The sequence below is a fragment of the Toxotes jaculatrix genome, chromosome 12 (genome assembly GCF_017976425.1).
Source record: "Toxotes jaculatrix isolate fToxJac2 chromosome 12, fToxJac2.pri, whole genome shotgun sequence".
In the NCBI taxonomy this organism is placed as follows: Eukaryota; Metazoa; Chordata; class Actinopteri; family Toxotidae; genus Toxotes; species Toxotes jaculatrix.
The window spans coordinates 9,636,813-9,654,213 of NC_054405.1; the positions used below are offsets into that span (position 1 = coordinate 9,636,813).

The 17,401-nt window shown below is 40.6% G+C and overlaps 1 protein-coding gene across 1 annotated transcript in view; it reads right to left on the bottom strand.

The window, feature by feature from the left end:
* LOC121190774 (roundabout homolog 1-like) overlaps nucleotides 1–17,401 on the bottom strand; it is an 87,162-nt gene that overhangs the window by 18,857 nt on the left and 50,904 nt on the right. The window contains exon 5 of the mRNA XM_041051770.1: nucleotides 1,660–1,817. Coding sequence (XP_040907704.1) covers nucleotides 1,660–1,817 — 158 coding nt within the window. The remainder of the gene's footprint in view (nucleotides 1–1,659; nucleotides 1,818–17,401) is intronic.

A 17,401-nucleotide genomic window follows, 5' to 3' on the forward strand; every position in this document is an offset into this window, starting at 1 on the left:
TGCCTTCATGACTGCAAAGATGATCTTACTCTGACTAATGCTCTACTTCTGTTGTGCAACTTTTTGCTGTTTGCTGTAAATACTGCTGCTCTAGAAACTTTAGCAGCTGATTAAAGAGCACGTTTTTTTTTTTCTTCACTGACCGATCCTCGTTTTTAGCAGCAATTCCATTGGTAAGAAATCCGAATGTGGTTTTTCTATCCTCCATCTCGGACACTGAAACCTCAACTTTCATCTCTGCCATGTTTCAGTATATTCTTTTTCTTCTTCACATAGCCTTAGATGCCCTAAAGGCACACGCAGTCTCAAGTTGCTTGTAGTGTGATTTACATGTATTTTGCTGTGTCAAGGCACTCAACTTTTTAATTAAAATCTGTAAATCACACTTATGCCTATGGGAACCTTCTAAAAAAAACTTAAAGTTACTCACAATTTTATCTACGTATCAGTATCAATAAATTATGGTCCAGGCCACAAGGGAAACTCTCAAAAGGACTGAAAGTAGCCATGAATCACTTGTGATGGACTCCTTTGGTCTTTTTACAGTAGGTGATGTCTTTGAGTGTACTCTCGTGGCTAAGACATATTTCCATATAGAAAAGATGATTAAGGAGGACAAAGATTGGCATGCAGAAAGTACAAAGCAAAAAGCAGCCTTTGTATTTCCCTCAGAGGAGCCCCCCCCCCCCCCCCCCCCCAGCTCTGATCCATGCCTCTCCTTAAATCAGAGATAGCTGCTCTGTCCATCACAGTCTCCCAGAGAGACTACCTGTCACTCCACACTAACACGGGCTTTGAATTCTCTGCAGTGTGTCCCCAGGAGTGCACCCAGACATTCAAATAAACAAATCAACACACACATACACACGCATACAAAATCATGAGAGTTGCTCAAACCTGGTCATGAATAAGTGACCTGTTCTTGCTTCCCAAACCAAACAGGCACAAAATCAATTCAGTTTATACAAAAATATAAAAAGAGAATAACTGTGGACTAAATGCCACATGACAGCTTAATATATGTTATATACGTTTTGGGGTATTGTGTATTTTTCATAATCATAAACTATATAAAACAGCAGTATATGCACTGATTTTTAAAGCACTGTTTTATGGTCAGCATTTTTTTCTGCTGATATTTTCAGCTCTGTGTAGACACAGGTAAAGATTAAGTTGTTATTTAGAGTTCTTATAATCACAAATTGATCTTGACTTAACACTCTTGCTCTTCCACACCTCAAAATGAATGAGGTCAGAGGTAATTGGTTCTTTAGCATTCCAAAAAAGGGCAAGTAAATACCACAGAAAAAACATTTTTGGTGAATAAGTCATTTAAGGTCAGAATTAGAACAATTAAATGATAAATCAGTTGGCTGACTGAGTGCCAATTAATCAGCAAAGATTTAGATAATAGATTTATAGTTTAACTCATACACTAAGTAAACAAAAATAAAGTAATGAACATTTTGAATATGTCACCTTCCGCTCTGGGAGCTTGTGATGAGCATTCATCACTGTGTTTTGACATTTTATTAACCAGACAATTAACTGAAAAAATAATTGAAATAGATGAACCAATAATGAAGATAAAAATAATAATTAGTTGCAGCACTAGTTAGAGTAATGTGTAATGTCTGAGCTTAAAATGGCATCTCTTACTGTGATGCGTTCATCTCTGTCGTCTAAATTGGCTCCATCTTTCCTCCAGGAGATTGTGGGTTCAGGGTGCCCACGGGGTGGTTGGCACTCCAGCACCGCGGGTTCTCCCACTGCAACCATTACATCTACGGGGTTCTGTCTGAAGTCGTCACGCAAAACTGGAAAAACACACAGAAAAGCAGAACAGAGTGGAGTTTAATGATGTTTGACCAGGATTTGACAACGGCAAAGGCTTATTTTTGTTCATATTGGTGCCTTCAAGTGAAGTTGTATTTACTGTGTCAGAGCGAAGAGCCCATTTCCATGACTGACTGATGTGGTATTCACAGCTTTCACAAGTGGCAATTTTACAGCTGTGAATCCAGAGGTTGTGACATACTTTCTGCTGTTGTTCTTTTTTAAATGTCAGAGCACGGGGAAATTGCTCTTTATTCATTATTTTATTATTTTTTTCAATTGTCTAACATCTTCTTGTTCCTAGCATATCAATTAAATGCACAAAACACAAAATGCTTGCCACTGTTGTAAGGAGAACAAGGCCACGTCCAGTTTCATTGTTAGTCACCTAGCAACAATGTTCATAAGAACCTAAACCACTTGAACATCAGGATATCGTGTACTTGATGTCGAACATACGACCTTACGAGTTCCACTCGAAGGCGGCATAATAAAGGGTTGTTCTCTAGCTCTGTCCATCACACTTTAAAGAGCAGCACACAAACACTTGGCCAAAATACCTTCATTGCGATGAGCTGTTAATATTCTATTTATCTATACATCTACACATCAGTCTAACATTAATTTATGCACTCTACAATGAAATATAACTGACAAAATGCCCCATGTTCGTTACTCAAATGTGGGATAAGAACAACTGACCCTAGCTGAGGAGACTGGTTGTCCTAATGGCTGACAGCAAGGCGAGAAGATACAGTGCTACAGAGAACTGCAGAAAGGTGAGATCCAGACGGCTCCCCGAGCAGGCAGCAGAAAGCTACCACAGCAATTTATCATCTTTCCACAAGGAGTAGCCTGAGCACAGAGAAAGAGCTTGCAGCCAGAAGCTGAACTGGAGACAAAGCAAATTCACATCAGCTCCAAGGAGCCCAACAGAAGAGTGTGATTTCTAGTGGTCACAGGCAGCTCCTTCCTGTCTCCACCATGGACTGTATAAAAAAAGTCTTGACTGACTCAAGCTCCAAACAGCACAGGGACGAGCACATTTAGAATGATAAAGCACTCTAAAATCTTAAATGTGTCAAAAAGATCAATTTACAGAAAAATAATTTGCAAGATTACAGCAGAGGATGGACGTGAGATACAAGGAAATGGGGTGTGTAAAACAGAAAGGTGTGTGTACAGTACATTGTGAGTGAAAACCTTTTCTTACATATCGCTGAGCAGACTCCTGCTGCTGATGAGGTGAACAACATGTGCTAATGTAGACGCCTGTGCATGAGTGACTGCAGTTAAATATTCCCAGTCTTAAATTACAGAGGGGGCGCGGGGGGGGGCTTAGAACCTGAACAAGCCAAGAGAGCTGAGCCAACACAGAGCTAGCAGAATAGCAGGACTCAGTAGAGCTGGGTTGGGGTGAAAAGACAGGAAACAATGAGGAAAAGGCATAATCACTCCCAGATGGCGGCAACCCATTCACCTCTGGCTACGGATTTGTACATAACACTGGGCAAGCGGGCCTGAGATGGCTGATGAGCGCCGTGGATGTGGGAGAACAAATTGGGATGACCTTCTAATTGGAGGTATTCTGGCCCCCGCATCTCTTTGAGCTCCACTCCGCTGCTCTGCCCCTCTGATCCTCGGAGCAGGGTTGCGACTGGCTGACTGTAGCTGAGTGCTGATGGGAAACAGCTGTCTGACGCCCCCCCACCCCCACCCCCTCTCCGCCGCCGCCAACAACACCACCATGTCACATGATAAAAGGCATTCCTCATGGGACACAAAAACATGGCTGAGGTTACTTCAGACAGGAAGAAAGTGAGACCATCGCAATTGCCTGTACAATGTGTGTGTGTGTGTGTGTCTGTGTGTGTGCACATTGATTGATTGACTGATACTATCGTATAATTCCAATAGCAATCCGATTACACATCTGTTTTTACTATCTTGTGAGATCCAAATGTCTCTATAGGACTTGAAAGCCTGGAGTATTTCCTCAAGTCCCCCTTTTTTTAAAGATTTATTTTTTGGTGATAGCCTTAGTCAGTGTACAAAATAAAGCAAGAAGAGATAAGAGTTAAAAGCAGAGAAAGCCTATGAAGGTTAGTGAAGAATTTTCTCATAAGTGTGCATGTTTATGTATTTGAACAAGACAAAGTTGGCAAGGTTTTTGTGCGATATACTATTGTGCTGGGTAAGCACACGAATAATCCGGAACATGTGTTTGTGAAACTGACTGTTTATATTCTCAGAAGGGAAAATGTATCTGCTTATTACATTAAAATAGGAAATTATGCATGCCCAAGTAAAAGCCATACAAGCAAACACAAATGCGAGTACTCTGTCTCAAAACCTGAACTATGCTAAGATTTTCTTCTTTCCAGTCTCTCAACACTCTTCAGATCCTCCTGCTTTCTTGCATTAGTGTCTTTTCTTGTCATCTACATAATTCATATAATTTCTGCTCATCTATAAACATGTCCTGACAATCTACGTCCTAAGAGTGATGTTGCTGACATCAATGTCTAGCTTTAAATCCCTGAAGTTAGTGGCGTTTGCGAAACAAGAGACTGAGGGAAAACTTTTTTCTGGATACGTCCATTTTTAAACGCTGCAGGCTGATTAATAAAATGCGGACACCCTCAGATGACTGCCCTGATTTTAAGGACGTTTGAAGAATTATGCAGAGGACAATCACCACAAATTAAACTCACTTTCTTACCTGAGCTATAAAAACACAGGCACCTTTTTTTCTCAGCATGCTTTGATTGCAGGATCATTAATATTGCTCCTGTATCTCCCTGTCGACTTCAAAAAACTTCAGCTAAGTCTTTTTCTTTACTTTAATCTCGCTTTGCCTTCTTTTCTTTCCCTCTTGCATCTGTATTTTAAGATTTTGCACACTAGCACGCCTCGGTTGTTACTCTCAAGTCGTACTTGTTTATTTCAGAAGTTGTGCATGTGTGAATTTCACAAGATTTCATTGAGTCAAAGCCATTCATAACAGTGAAACCCACCTCTGCAGCGCCTGAAGCCAACCCAGCTTGCCTGTTTAGCTGAAGCTTTGCACCTCGCGCTGTCTTCTTTTCTCCCTCCATCTGATCCCTCCAGATGAGAATCTCAAAGGCCACTTCAAAGCATCAGCCCTTGGCCTTCCTTCCCTGGATCTGACAGTGTCTGACTTGTTGTTAGTCCTCTGGAGCCTGAGCCGGAGCTTGAAAGGCCTACTGAAGCCCAGCTCCAATAATCCTCTCTGCAGAGTCCAACTGGACCAAAAAGGAAGACAATCTAACCCCACAGATAGGGGTGGAATGGGACACACGCTGTAACCTTATCACACCATATCATCACATGAGACAGCCAGAGGCACCTTTAGTCACCACAGTCAAAACTAACCCTCTCTTCTTACTCCATTTTGTAGCCAAACTGCTTTTACATACTGCAGCTCCAGCTGTACAGCTATTTTGGTACAGCAATCATTTGCATGTTCCAAAGTCAACATCAACACTACTGTAAGACACTGATGGTTTTATATCATTTATAGCTAAGATTTGCTAAAAGCAGACAGCAGCTGTGCGGGCTTCTGCTTCCAGTTCACATCAGATGAATACAATTAGAAATCAGCTTATCCCAATCCCTGTTTAGAGACCACTAACAGATTTTTAGGTTTTCAGGAATAATAGAGAAAAACACTTTGGAATTTCCACATCATTAGTTTGATCTTTTATATTTTCGTATGTTTTATAATTTAACAGAACCTTCAAATGATATACAAAGGAGAACAGAAATGAAAGCAGGGAAACATGCCATGACATGTCAAGTTACCGTTGACTCGAGGAATTAAATATTAAGAATGGGATCACATTTTTACTGTCAGCAAGGTCTTGATGAGCATAATTAGCTGCTGACTGTATAATGAATATAGTTTTCTTTGTGAGAAACTGAAATGAAAGGACTTTTCACACTGTCTTTTCAATAGTAGATTCACATTTGGTAGAACAGTCTTCAACGGATAAAACCTTCTTTATCTGTGATATTAGGTGCATTAGATAGTTTGGCATTTCGGGAAATAAGCTTGTTCCCTTTCTTGCTGGGAGTTAGATGAAAAAATCAATACTATTCTCATGTCTTTACTCTACACATGAAGCTACAGCCAGCAGCCACTTAGCTTAGCCTGCAGAAGCATACAGACTGAAAACCGGGGAGGGGATGGAGGGGGGGGGGGCAGGTAAACTGCCTTCTAGCACTTCTAAAGCTCACTAAGTAACACCTTATGTCCTGTTTGTTTGATCTGTACAAAAACCAGAGTGTAAAAATGACAAGTTGTGGTTTTAAGGATGGTTATATGTCTCTGCTGGTTGCCTGACATCATCATGATGATGAAAAGACTTTCAGGATGGGTTGGAATATTGGAATAAAATGCCCATGAAACAGTAAAGATGCCTATCACATGTTACCATAGGCTTAAAGTGACACCCCCCCCCCCCCCCCCCCAAAAAGAAACAGATCAAGCAGTTTGGCAGCTTAACATACGACTTAAAGGCTAAAATACTGACTGTCAGTGACTGAATGTTATTAAAACTATGTGAGCATTATTCAAAAGTATTCTCTGAACACCATCATAGTCTTGATATTTTGGAATCCTGTAGCTTGTTAATTAATATATGCATGATTTAATCAGTTACTTATTCAACTAATAATCATACATGCTGGCCTCTAGATGGTTCAATAGTGAGTGAAGAAAAATGAAAAGTTCAATGAAATGCTCTCCAGAAAATCAATTTAAATTAAAAAAAAGAAAAAAAAAAAAAAAGGCAAATGACTGCCCATAGTCTTATTCCTTATATATTGTAGGAATTTCATCAGACCATGTCAGTGATATGTAAATACTAAAATGGAAAAGAGAGGCAGAAGCTGGAATTATGGTTCCTTCTCTGTTCCGTGGCACTTTGGACTGAAACCGCACTAAAACAAATTATTCCAAGAGTAAGTAGTAAAAATAAGTACTGGCATCAGTTACACTGTCCAGAAGTCTTAATGTTTCCCAGTGTTTAAAAACATCCATTTCAGCTCAAATACAAACCAGCCTCCTTTGACCAAAATATCCCTGAGCACCAACTTGAAAATACATAAATTTAATAAATACCCAAAGCTAACCTTAAAAATACAGGCATCATCCAACCCCAGCAGGTATGAAATCCTTGGCTTTTCTCACAATCTCTTTCCTGACCTCTCCTTACCCCCTACCTCTCTGCTTCTACCCACCTCCCCCCTTATCCTCAACCACCCCCCCCAACCCCCTTTCTCCTTGCTCTTATAGAGCTGTTGTCTGGAGAGACAGAAAGCTGCAGGAGAAACAGCTGCTCCACAGAAAAACCAATATGTGCAGCTCACGTATAGTAGCTGGTCAGATAGATCGAAAAAAGACACAAACACAAACACACACACACACACACACACACACACACACACACACACACACACACACACATATACGCTTACACAGGAGGTCCGATGGGCTCTGTGCCTCTTTGCAAGCAGATACCAAAGCCAATAACATGATATGAACTGCAACCAAGCAAATCCAATAGAAAATGAAGGCCTCGCACATACAAATTAGGATACATGCATTAGCTCAGTATCATAACTATGCCACACGAGATTTGCAGAATCCACAAGACACCACACAGTGCTTATAAAGGATACAAAAATTCCTTGCTTGTCCTCCTCAAGCTCCCCTATTTGAATTTCATTTTCTGCAGAGAAATCATTACTCAAAAAAAGTCCCAGGGCAAACAGATATTTTTTTTTTTTTTTTTTTACATGCAGGACCATACACCCATCTAATGTTTGGTGAGCCAATTAACTCAACATAGGGGGTTTCTTACCAGGCTAAAGCTCCCAGTTATACTGTTTGTTGGGCAAAAATGTGTTTCTTTCTCTCTTAACTTAATGGGCCTTTCCCTGTGTGTATCTCTGTCAGGCCATGGCTACAGCCTCATGCACGGCTTTATGTAAGACATGTAAGGAATGTTAGCCCCACGTTGACCCGTGCTGTCTGGGTTTATTTACTTTTATTTTTTTATTTCTCAGCTTATCATGTGACACTTAATATTTTGTTACTGCTCCTTACGGCACCGTATGTGTAAAGTATGAGAGCACTATTTTATTTTTCAGCTTTTTTATGGTTTTGTTTTGTGTCTTGTTTTCCATGTCTTTATTAGAATTTACAGTCATGCTTTTGTGTTACTCTATTCACTAAGTCTGTTATAAGTTATGGTGTTTTGTACCATTAACAAACACAGTGACATCAGAAATGATGGTACATGTGTACTAAACATGCATGCAACATGTTAAGAGGTAACTGCATTCTGACAGGGGCTTTACGTCTACCATAATGGTGTGTGAGTGTGTGTGTAAGGATGGATGCACTGGTTCATCAGTTCTTGGATGTTCTGACACTCTAATCCCGCTGATGGACGTGCAGAACATATCACTCGTGAGGGGTAGACATTAAAACCAGCTGAAAGGATTGTGTAACCTCCACTTTAATCTCTTCCACTCATCCCATCCCTCGGTAAGAAGGAAGACAGGAGAATGAGAAAGAGGAAAAAGCACTGGCATGAATAAGGAGCGGGCAGATACAAAAAGACAAGATGGACATGAAGCAGATTAGGAGAATTAGTGAAGTGGCAGAAGTGCAGGGTGAAACAGAGGTTGAACTGCTCTGATAGGGTTAGAAAAATTGTCAGTCACACAAAAGTGCAAAAGGTTTACTCTTAGTTCCTGTTGTTTCCTCAAAAGTGTGGTTTTTCTCTCCATCTCCATAATGACAATAAATCAAAACAAACTATAAAATTGTATTTTCAAAGGCTACATTTATTTTGGTCCACAGTCTGAGCAGCAACAAAATGTTGAAAAAAACCCCCCCAAAAACACAACACTGGCACTGCATCAGCTCTCAGGATGGTGATCACTGTATGGACTAGATTTAACACTGGTGGTACAGGTTCAGAGAGACCTTCTCTGTGACTCCTTACTGTCTATGATTTCATCCTGCCAACAGTATGCACTGGAGCGCATGCTAGTACAGCATAAAACAAAACCACTGTCAAATATTGAATCATTTGAGAATCAAATGAGAAACAGTGCACAGACATTGCATTGTGTTTTAAGATTTACGAACCAGCGCTGTCGACATTTTTATGAGTGGTAGAGAATTTTATCAACTTAAGGCTTTGTGAGAGGTTGAGGAAATACAGGCTATACAAGCTGTTACATGTTAAAGTCACACACACACGCACTTGCTCTTTTGTTTATGAGAAACATAGTGTTTTTATTGAAAACATTCCCACACATAACTTACTCTGGAGCAGGCAACATAAGGCAAAACCGCTCTGCCCTTGAAGCTCTGTTGTTCACACCAAATCATCCGTTATACTGGACACACCTGCTGATTATCAAACTATTATTTTTAAGGTCGGCAAATAGCAAAGCACCATACTGGTGCGAAAGTGTAACGCTATAGTGAAAGTGCGGTATATAATGTGTAATTAACCGTGTTGCTGCCTGCCAACTTCTGTACAGCAGCCCAGTGTCACACCAGTGGGGATGATGATTAACTTATCTACGAACTACGGTCTGATCAGATTGCACTTAGATTTGAAAAGACTTGTTGGCCTCGCAACTGAACTGAAGCCAAATACGATTTCTGCAAAACTCACAAATCTATTCCAAATCACTGTGGATGCCAGAATCTAATCTTTTTTTTCCTTTAATTTTTTGTTCATTATTTATCATAAACATCACTTAACCAATTTACATTGTCTGTTAACCAAGTTACATTGTGTGTAACTACAACTATTTTACTACTACATTATAAACGGGGTTACAGTATCTCAATCTGTTACCTCACATTTTTGCAACAGTGAACGGCTACATGGCTAATCACTACCTTTGCTAACAACCAACCTGTATGTATTTGGAGTGTGGGAGTAAATCCACAGGGGCTCTGTTAAATTTGGTGACCTTTAAAATGTGATTACTTTGCAGTAACAGAGGAAAAATAAATAAATTAAAAATAGCTGCTCTAAATATTATTTGTGTTATATTATTTCCTCTAGCATCAACTGAGCACACAGTCATTCAAAAAACATCCCATATGCTAATCAAGTTTAAGTATATTTTCGAATTCATTTGACTAAGGCTTCACTTTTTCATTAAATCAAGCTTCCATTAAGCAAAATAAATGAATAGCAAATAAATTAGACTCAAGATAGAAGCTTGGTCCATTTAATCATTGCAAATGCATTCGAGGAAGTGTCTCCTTCCTCAGGGCACAACATGCACATGGAAAGGCACAGTTCTCTGAAAAGTGTTAACAAAATAAAGTTTACTGAAGGTATCCAGCCTTTGTGTTTTCTACACAGTCTTAAATTTTCAAGTCCTGGGAACTCTTGGTGTTCTGATGATGCAAGGCTTATGTGACCTAATATTTTTGAAGTCTAAATAAAATGTTTATTTGTGTAGGTGGTGTCTGCTCTTGCCACCGGTTATTTTGTAAGTAGCCTATAGTTTGTAGATTATGAACTCTTAAACCCATTGCAATAAATGAAGATATAACCCCTTCAGGTAAACAGTGTTGACTGTAGGCTGTGACTCATTATGCAAATTCTTTAAGCTCCTGCCATAGGTTACATTAAAAAGTGTGATTGTGACCTAAACACAATCTCCAGTCACACAGAAACAACCCTTTAATTATTCCGGACAAAACTGGAATTCCTCCTGGTGTGAGTAATAACAGGAGGCGGAAGAGCAAACAAGTGAGGATGCTGGGTGGATGACACTAATGAGCGATATGCAAGGGGACAAAGAGGGGTGTGTGACAGGGTGTTGACAGTAGCAGGTTGAAATAGTGGTAGAGCACAGCCAATACCTGGGGATTGTTGAACTCAAAGCACAATGACCTACATACTGAGATCTGTACTAACAACACATCCCCTTTGGGACCTGACCTCCTGCAAGGAGATGACTTACAATCTGGTCCCGTGGCTCTCTAGCCCTGCTTTATTACATTTAAAGGCCTGTTCCAGGTGTGAAGTAATTCACTGACTAAAAAGACACACTCAAGATATAAACTGGTTTTATGATTCAAATCAGATAAAACCTCACAATAAAAGCTAAGCTGTTTGCACTGTTAATTGTGGCAGTTATAGCAGACACCTGAATTCTTTAGATACCAGGAAGTATATGTCAGTGAGATTGAGAAACGGAACAAAACCAAATCAAGCCCTCTTCTTCTGAATAATGGAGAGAGCTGGAGGCAGTAGAAATGTGGCCCTTTCTCTCCAGGGCAAGAGTCCCTCACATGAAAGCAGAGAAAAGCCACACACACACATCACCCTTTAACCCTCTCATTAGTGTAATCCTGCATGAGAAGAGTAAATTGTCATGAATAAATCCACTTAGAAGCCAGTGAATGAAAGAGTTTCACTTTGAGATGGTTGCATTACCATTTCAATAAGCGTGCTACGCTGCAAAACGTTGGCAGTGTTTGACAGAGTAATTGGGGAACATTAACGAGTAGATAAAATATGGCTAGCGGAGGGAAGCATGTACATAAGTGCATGTGTTTGAGAGTGTCAATTAATTTTTTTTTTTTTTGCACAGACAAAAAACACATGTCTAGATTTTTCCACTAATAAGGCCAATGAATCCTGCTGAAGGAGAGAGACTGGTGAGAAAGACTTTGCGGGCTTTGTTTGACAAAACAAAAGAACTGGAAAGCAGACAGCAGTCAGACCTTGAGACAGATTTATTCCAGTATACTAGCCCATAGAAACCTTTGTTTGAGCAGTATGACCGTAGCAATGGTGTTTGGAAAAATCTCCTCAGGCTAGGCTGAGTTCTAAATAAGCACCTTCTATAAACTGTACACAGAAAGCAAAGAGGGTCAAACTTCAGGGTATGTGCAATTACACATCACACACAGGGCAGAAATCTGATGATTAGTGGGGTAGTCTTTGTTTAAATGAGCATCTACCTTAATTCCTACCTGGCCTTTGTTTGTGTAGGAAGACAAAGTGGGTAGAGATAGAAATAATAAAGAGCGAAGCCCAGGAGAGATGCTCCATGGGAGGAGTGCACCCAGGTCAGAAAGAGAGGCGATGGAGTGGAGGAGGAGGATGAAGAAGAGTTGGTGGTGGGGAGGGCGATGTGTTGTAACAAAGAGAAAAGTGAGCAAGACAAAGAAATACAAGCACGAGTAGGAGTAGAGATACAGACACAAAGAAACAAAGAGCCACAGCGAACGCAACACTGAACGAGACGACTCAACAGTCACTGCAATGTAGGGTTTTTGCTTTATGGAGAGGCGTGTGCCAAAATAGGCAAAGTTACACCTTAAAAAACACACACACATGCGTGGAAATCACACACACGCTCACAGTTACAGCTATGTTCTGCATCCTAATGCACCCTGAGGTGCCCTAGTCCTTCCCCTGTCATCAATCTGAGAGACAACTCAGGGCCCAGGAGAGAAAGAGGCTATGAGCAGGTATGTTAACACTCTCCAGTATGACAGACAAAAAAAAAAAAAAAAAGAAAAAAAAGAAAAAAAAAGGGACAATATAAATCAGACAAAGACACCAGACAATATTATGGTCTGTTTTCACACAAAAATTGGAGACCATGGCTTCATATTCCAAGGTATATTATGCCGATTGATGCCCATACATTCTGCAGCGAGATACACACCATAACACAACAATGCTTTTATTCAACCGGGGAAAATTACATTGTCGTGACAGAGAAAGATGCTGACAGTGCAGATACAGATGGCAGAATCACATTACTCCAAGGCATGTATAGAGGCTGCAGTTGACACCATTATTTCCTCACAGCTGATGGGTATGTGAAGAGATGCAGCATAAAGGTAAAAAAAATGTATATATTGTGAATGACCAGCTGATTTTGAGCCATTTAGTACATCATATCAGGTGTTTGATACTGATAATGATATGTACAAACAGGCACAACACCACATTATGGCTTCTAGTGTGAAACAGCCACATTTCATTCTGCTGTATTTCTCCTTCTCATTCATTTATTATTCTCCAAAGGCAAAAAAAAAATATTATCTTTGTGCAAACATTAAATATATACACGCCTTATCACCATAACTTCAGAGGGGTTTTAGAAATGAAATTTAAAAAGTTGAATTAATCCACAAAACTAATCCACAAATGCAGCATATGCACTATTTTATGTTACGAAATGGCCTATAAACAGTAGTCTTTGGCACTTGTAATCCCTTAAAATCGTGGAGAGGCTAAAGACCGGTGATTTAGAGTAGGAAAGGGAAGAGAAATCGAGTATAGCAACAAGCTTGTTTGGTTTGGAATGAGCTGCACCAGGGAGGAATGAATGGGGAGAGAAATGAATGAGGGGTGAAAGATGAAACTTTAATGATCCCTCTGGGGAAATTGGGTCATTGCAGCAGCAGAGGGAAGAGTATAGATAAGAACAGAACAAATGCAGGCTGTTGTAGAAAACGCAATTAAGGAACACAAGATAAACATATTAGTGATAACTAAATACAGTTAAAGAGCCCTTCAACAAATGTAAATATCAAGTATATATGTCAAAATGTCAAACGAACGACAAATTCAGATGGGAGAATTTAGAAGGTAAAAACACATGTTAAAATATCTATTCTGAGATATTTAAAGGATCAAAAACTTGCACATGGAGCAAATGTTGCAGGGGAAGGGAAGAAGAGAGTGAAGACAGACTGAGCAGAGGAGGGAGAGAGACCAGGAGGATTGTGCTGAAGCAGTCCCCAGCCCCTTTAATTGGTAGGAAACAAGAGGTCTCTGAATAAACACCCACCACAAGAGAGAGCCTGGCTCATTTTTCCTCTCGTTGCACTATCCTTCTTTTCTCCTGAGTAGTTTAACTGAACCTAACTTCGAGTCATGCTCCCCTCAAAGCTCTTCCTCCTCCTCCTCCTCCCTGCACTTCCCCTTCACTCGTCACCAGTCCCAGCTGTCTGTCCTCCATCCTCTCCTGTGTATCTGTCTGTTGCTGGGACGACAAACTAAACACCATCTCAAGATTTCCAAATATAACAACAAACTGCTCTCAGAGTAGCTACGATCCCCTAACTCCACTCTCCATCTTTGTCTCTCTCCTTTTTTTTCCCCTTCTCACTGCTGGCCTGCAGTCTTCCCCATATGTCTGCTTTTTGGTCTTCTACCTAATTATCTCACGGAGGACGAGGTAGCCCCTACCATCCCCCACACCTCTACAGCCCCGCTACTGAGAGACCCTGATGAATAATTTCACGTTTCTGTAGCCTTCTCTTTCTCTCGTCCTCAAATTGATTATTGTACAGAAAGCACGGCTAAAAGAGCAGCCCACTGGGTAATTTGTCTTTCTGACGAAGAGAGTCCACGGATAGGTGTGGGGGAGGGAAAAGCACCGGGCTAAAAATGATATGCAAAGGAAGAGAGAAATACTTGATTATACGGGGAAAAAAAAAAGGAAAAAAAAAAAGATATTGGATGCATCGCCTGTCTTGTGTCTGATACCTCATTCCGTTTGATGTTGTGGTCAGGGGCACAATTGGGGAGAGTGGGCATTTGCATGTGAGAATGTTCCTAGAAAAGTGAGCAAAGTGAGAGAAGCACATCCCTGAGATGCATCTGTAATTTTCGTGAAGCACATTGGAAAATGAAGCTAATACAGCGCCCCGTCATCCTCGTCCTCCATCCTCTCTGTGTTATTTCTGTAAATCCCTATCACAAACACTGCTGCAGCCCTGAGGCTACAAACATTCATCTGTCAATGTTTGATTCCACGCAAATACGACCGGTGCGTTGTTGGACGATGGCAGCCTCCAGGTGTTTTCAATCTCCTTGACGATGACACTCCCATTGGTTGGCACGCGAGGCTCCAGTGATGACAGGGGCGAAGGGTATCATTTGGGCACCACAGGAAAGATCACTGAGTTTGTGTGCAGACACCCTGCCTTATCATTAGCATGAGGTATTCTGTGAATAAGCTCTGTCGAAATACGTACACCTATCCTGACTCAGTCCTCTGCAACATTAGGTGACTCACCTGACTGGATGGGAGCAAATTAGCAGACCAAAATGAGGTGTCACCGACAATTTTGGTTAAGACAAGTGCACACCTGCAAATGTTTTAGTGACACTAAAACACGCAGCTCTGCAGTACTTTTGCTATTCTCATTTAGGTTCCACTGCACAGCTTTGATTCTCCACCAGTGCAAAGTAAGCTGAATCAGCCCCCCACCATGCCTCTTCTCATCTCTCTGTCTTTTCCTGCGTGTACAGTACTGTACACCCTCATCACTTTTCATTCTCCCTTGTGTTTTCCTGTCTCCTAACTTCAATCTCTGCTTACTCTTATCTCCTTTGTTTCCTCCAAGCATATCTCACCATCTCTCAAGGCTTTGCTCCTCCCCATCTTCTTTTCTTCTCTCCTGCCTTCGAACCTGCTGTAAAGTCTTTCAGCAGTGCTGGGGTTGCCTCACTGATTTCCAGGCCCAAGCTTCCCTCTTTTTCTCTCCCAGTCCTGTTGTGCATTCTCCACCCCCCCCCCCCCCCCACCAGCCCCTCAAACCCTGCTAATGGATCCCATGTCAGCAGAATACCAGAGTAAACCACACAACTGCACTGTGGCTTCATGTCTCTGTCTCTGCCTCAGTGTCTCTCTCTTCTATTTAAGACAAAAAATGAGAGAGAAAAATGAAAAAAAAAAAAACCTGATGGCTCAACATTATAGTAAAATAACCTAAATGCAATTCTACATACATTGTACCTGACAGACAAGACACTACAGGTGCACATTCTGTCACATGATGAAGGGGTCAGAGGAATGTCTTTACATTTTACTTGGCTTCATATTGTTAAAGTTTGAGTTTCTTTCGTCCGTGTAGCCATGGAAGCACTATAACACTATCACTAAACATGGTAATTACCCACTTCTTCTGTGTTCCAAAGAAACTGCTGTTGCTTCTGGTAAAGTCAGCACTTATTGTGCATGAGAGGATTTTTTTCCCCCATTTTGTGCCACAACTTGCAACTCTGAGGAAATTATAGGGGAAACATGCTTAATAAACAATCCTGTTTCCTAGAAATTACATTTATATGCTACTAATTTGCAACAACAAATATATTTTGTTAGAAACATAATGCCGCCTGAACTATATTTGTCATCAGCATAACATGACTAATTGCTGTTAATTTGCATTAACAGGCATTTATCACTTGTTTGTCCTACAACATTTGCTCCTGTAACACAATATCTACTTGTGGTAACTAAAGGCTGAACTTTATGGTTATGTTAAGGCAACTGAAAGCACTTGGTAAAGGTTAGGGAAGGATCATGGTCTGGGTTAAATATTGAAAAAGTCAACAATGACTTCAAGCACTTAGACACAGAACATGTTTACTTTGTTAACATTATATTGAAACCACAGTTCTTTTGCTAACCTTAACCAAAGCGCTTTTGTTGCCTAAACCTAACCACAAGTGGAACTCAAACCAAGGTCTCTCATGTTGCCAGGTCTTACTTCAAATTAGTCATACGGTTTTTAAGTTACCCAACAATGTCATTGTCACTTTCTGAGTATTAGTGGCCCTATTGTGGCACAACAATGTGAGACATTCTGAGACACAAAGAGCTACTTAATTTTCAGAAATAAAGCATGCCTTTAGAAGAGTGGTTTGTCTCCCTTATTTTTTAATAATACCTTTAAGTGTATGATTGAACTGAATGAAAATCCATTAGACAATCAATTTTTTTAATTTCATCAACAGTGTGCCGTAGTCTGACTGAACTGAGGCTCATTATCACAGCACTGAGTAGTGTGCACTGATAAAAGACTGCAAATTATAATTTCCAAATCAATGCAAAATATGAGGCTTGATGACAGTCATGTGATTCCACAGTCTGATTTCACTCTTTCAAGATGCAGTTATCCTCGCAAGCTTCATTACGGCAACATGCTCAGTGATAAGGTTATTTATTTATTTATTTAACTCAAACAAACAGAGGTAATACTCTTGGCCTTTTTCTCTCCTTTGGTTTGGTGGAGGATTGAGCCAGTAGTAGTATGTGCAGGGGGCTGGAACAGGCTTACCGGAAGAACTGTGACAGAGGACCCGATAAGGGACTGACAGGGACAAACCGTCACATCTATGCTGGACTCTACGCTCCACAGGTACGTGGACTCCCAGGCAAGCTTAGGCAGTGACAAATGGACCCAATTTCCATTTATTTATCTATCTGTTGCAAGGACCGCAGAACACATGCTGCTCTGCCCTCTATAAATCTTTATCCTGTTAACGCAACACCAATAAACCAAAGCATCAGCCCTCCCAAGCAACACAGGCTGATCAAGCATACCATCACACAATGCATAAAGAACCTCAACACATTTACTGTGAAATTACTGGGAAACACACATCAAGGGGACAATTAGAGAACCACTGCAGACATTTGATCTCCCTCATGCTCACACAAATAATGAAAAATA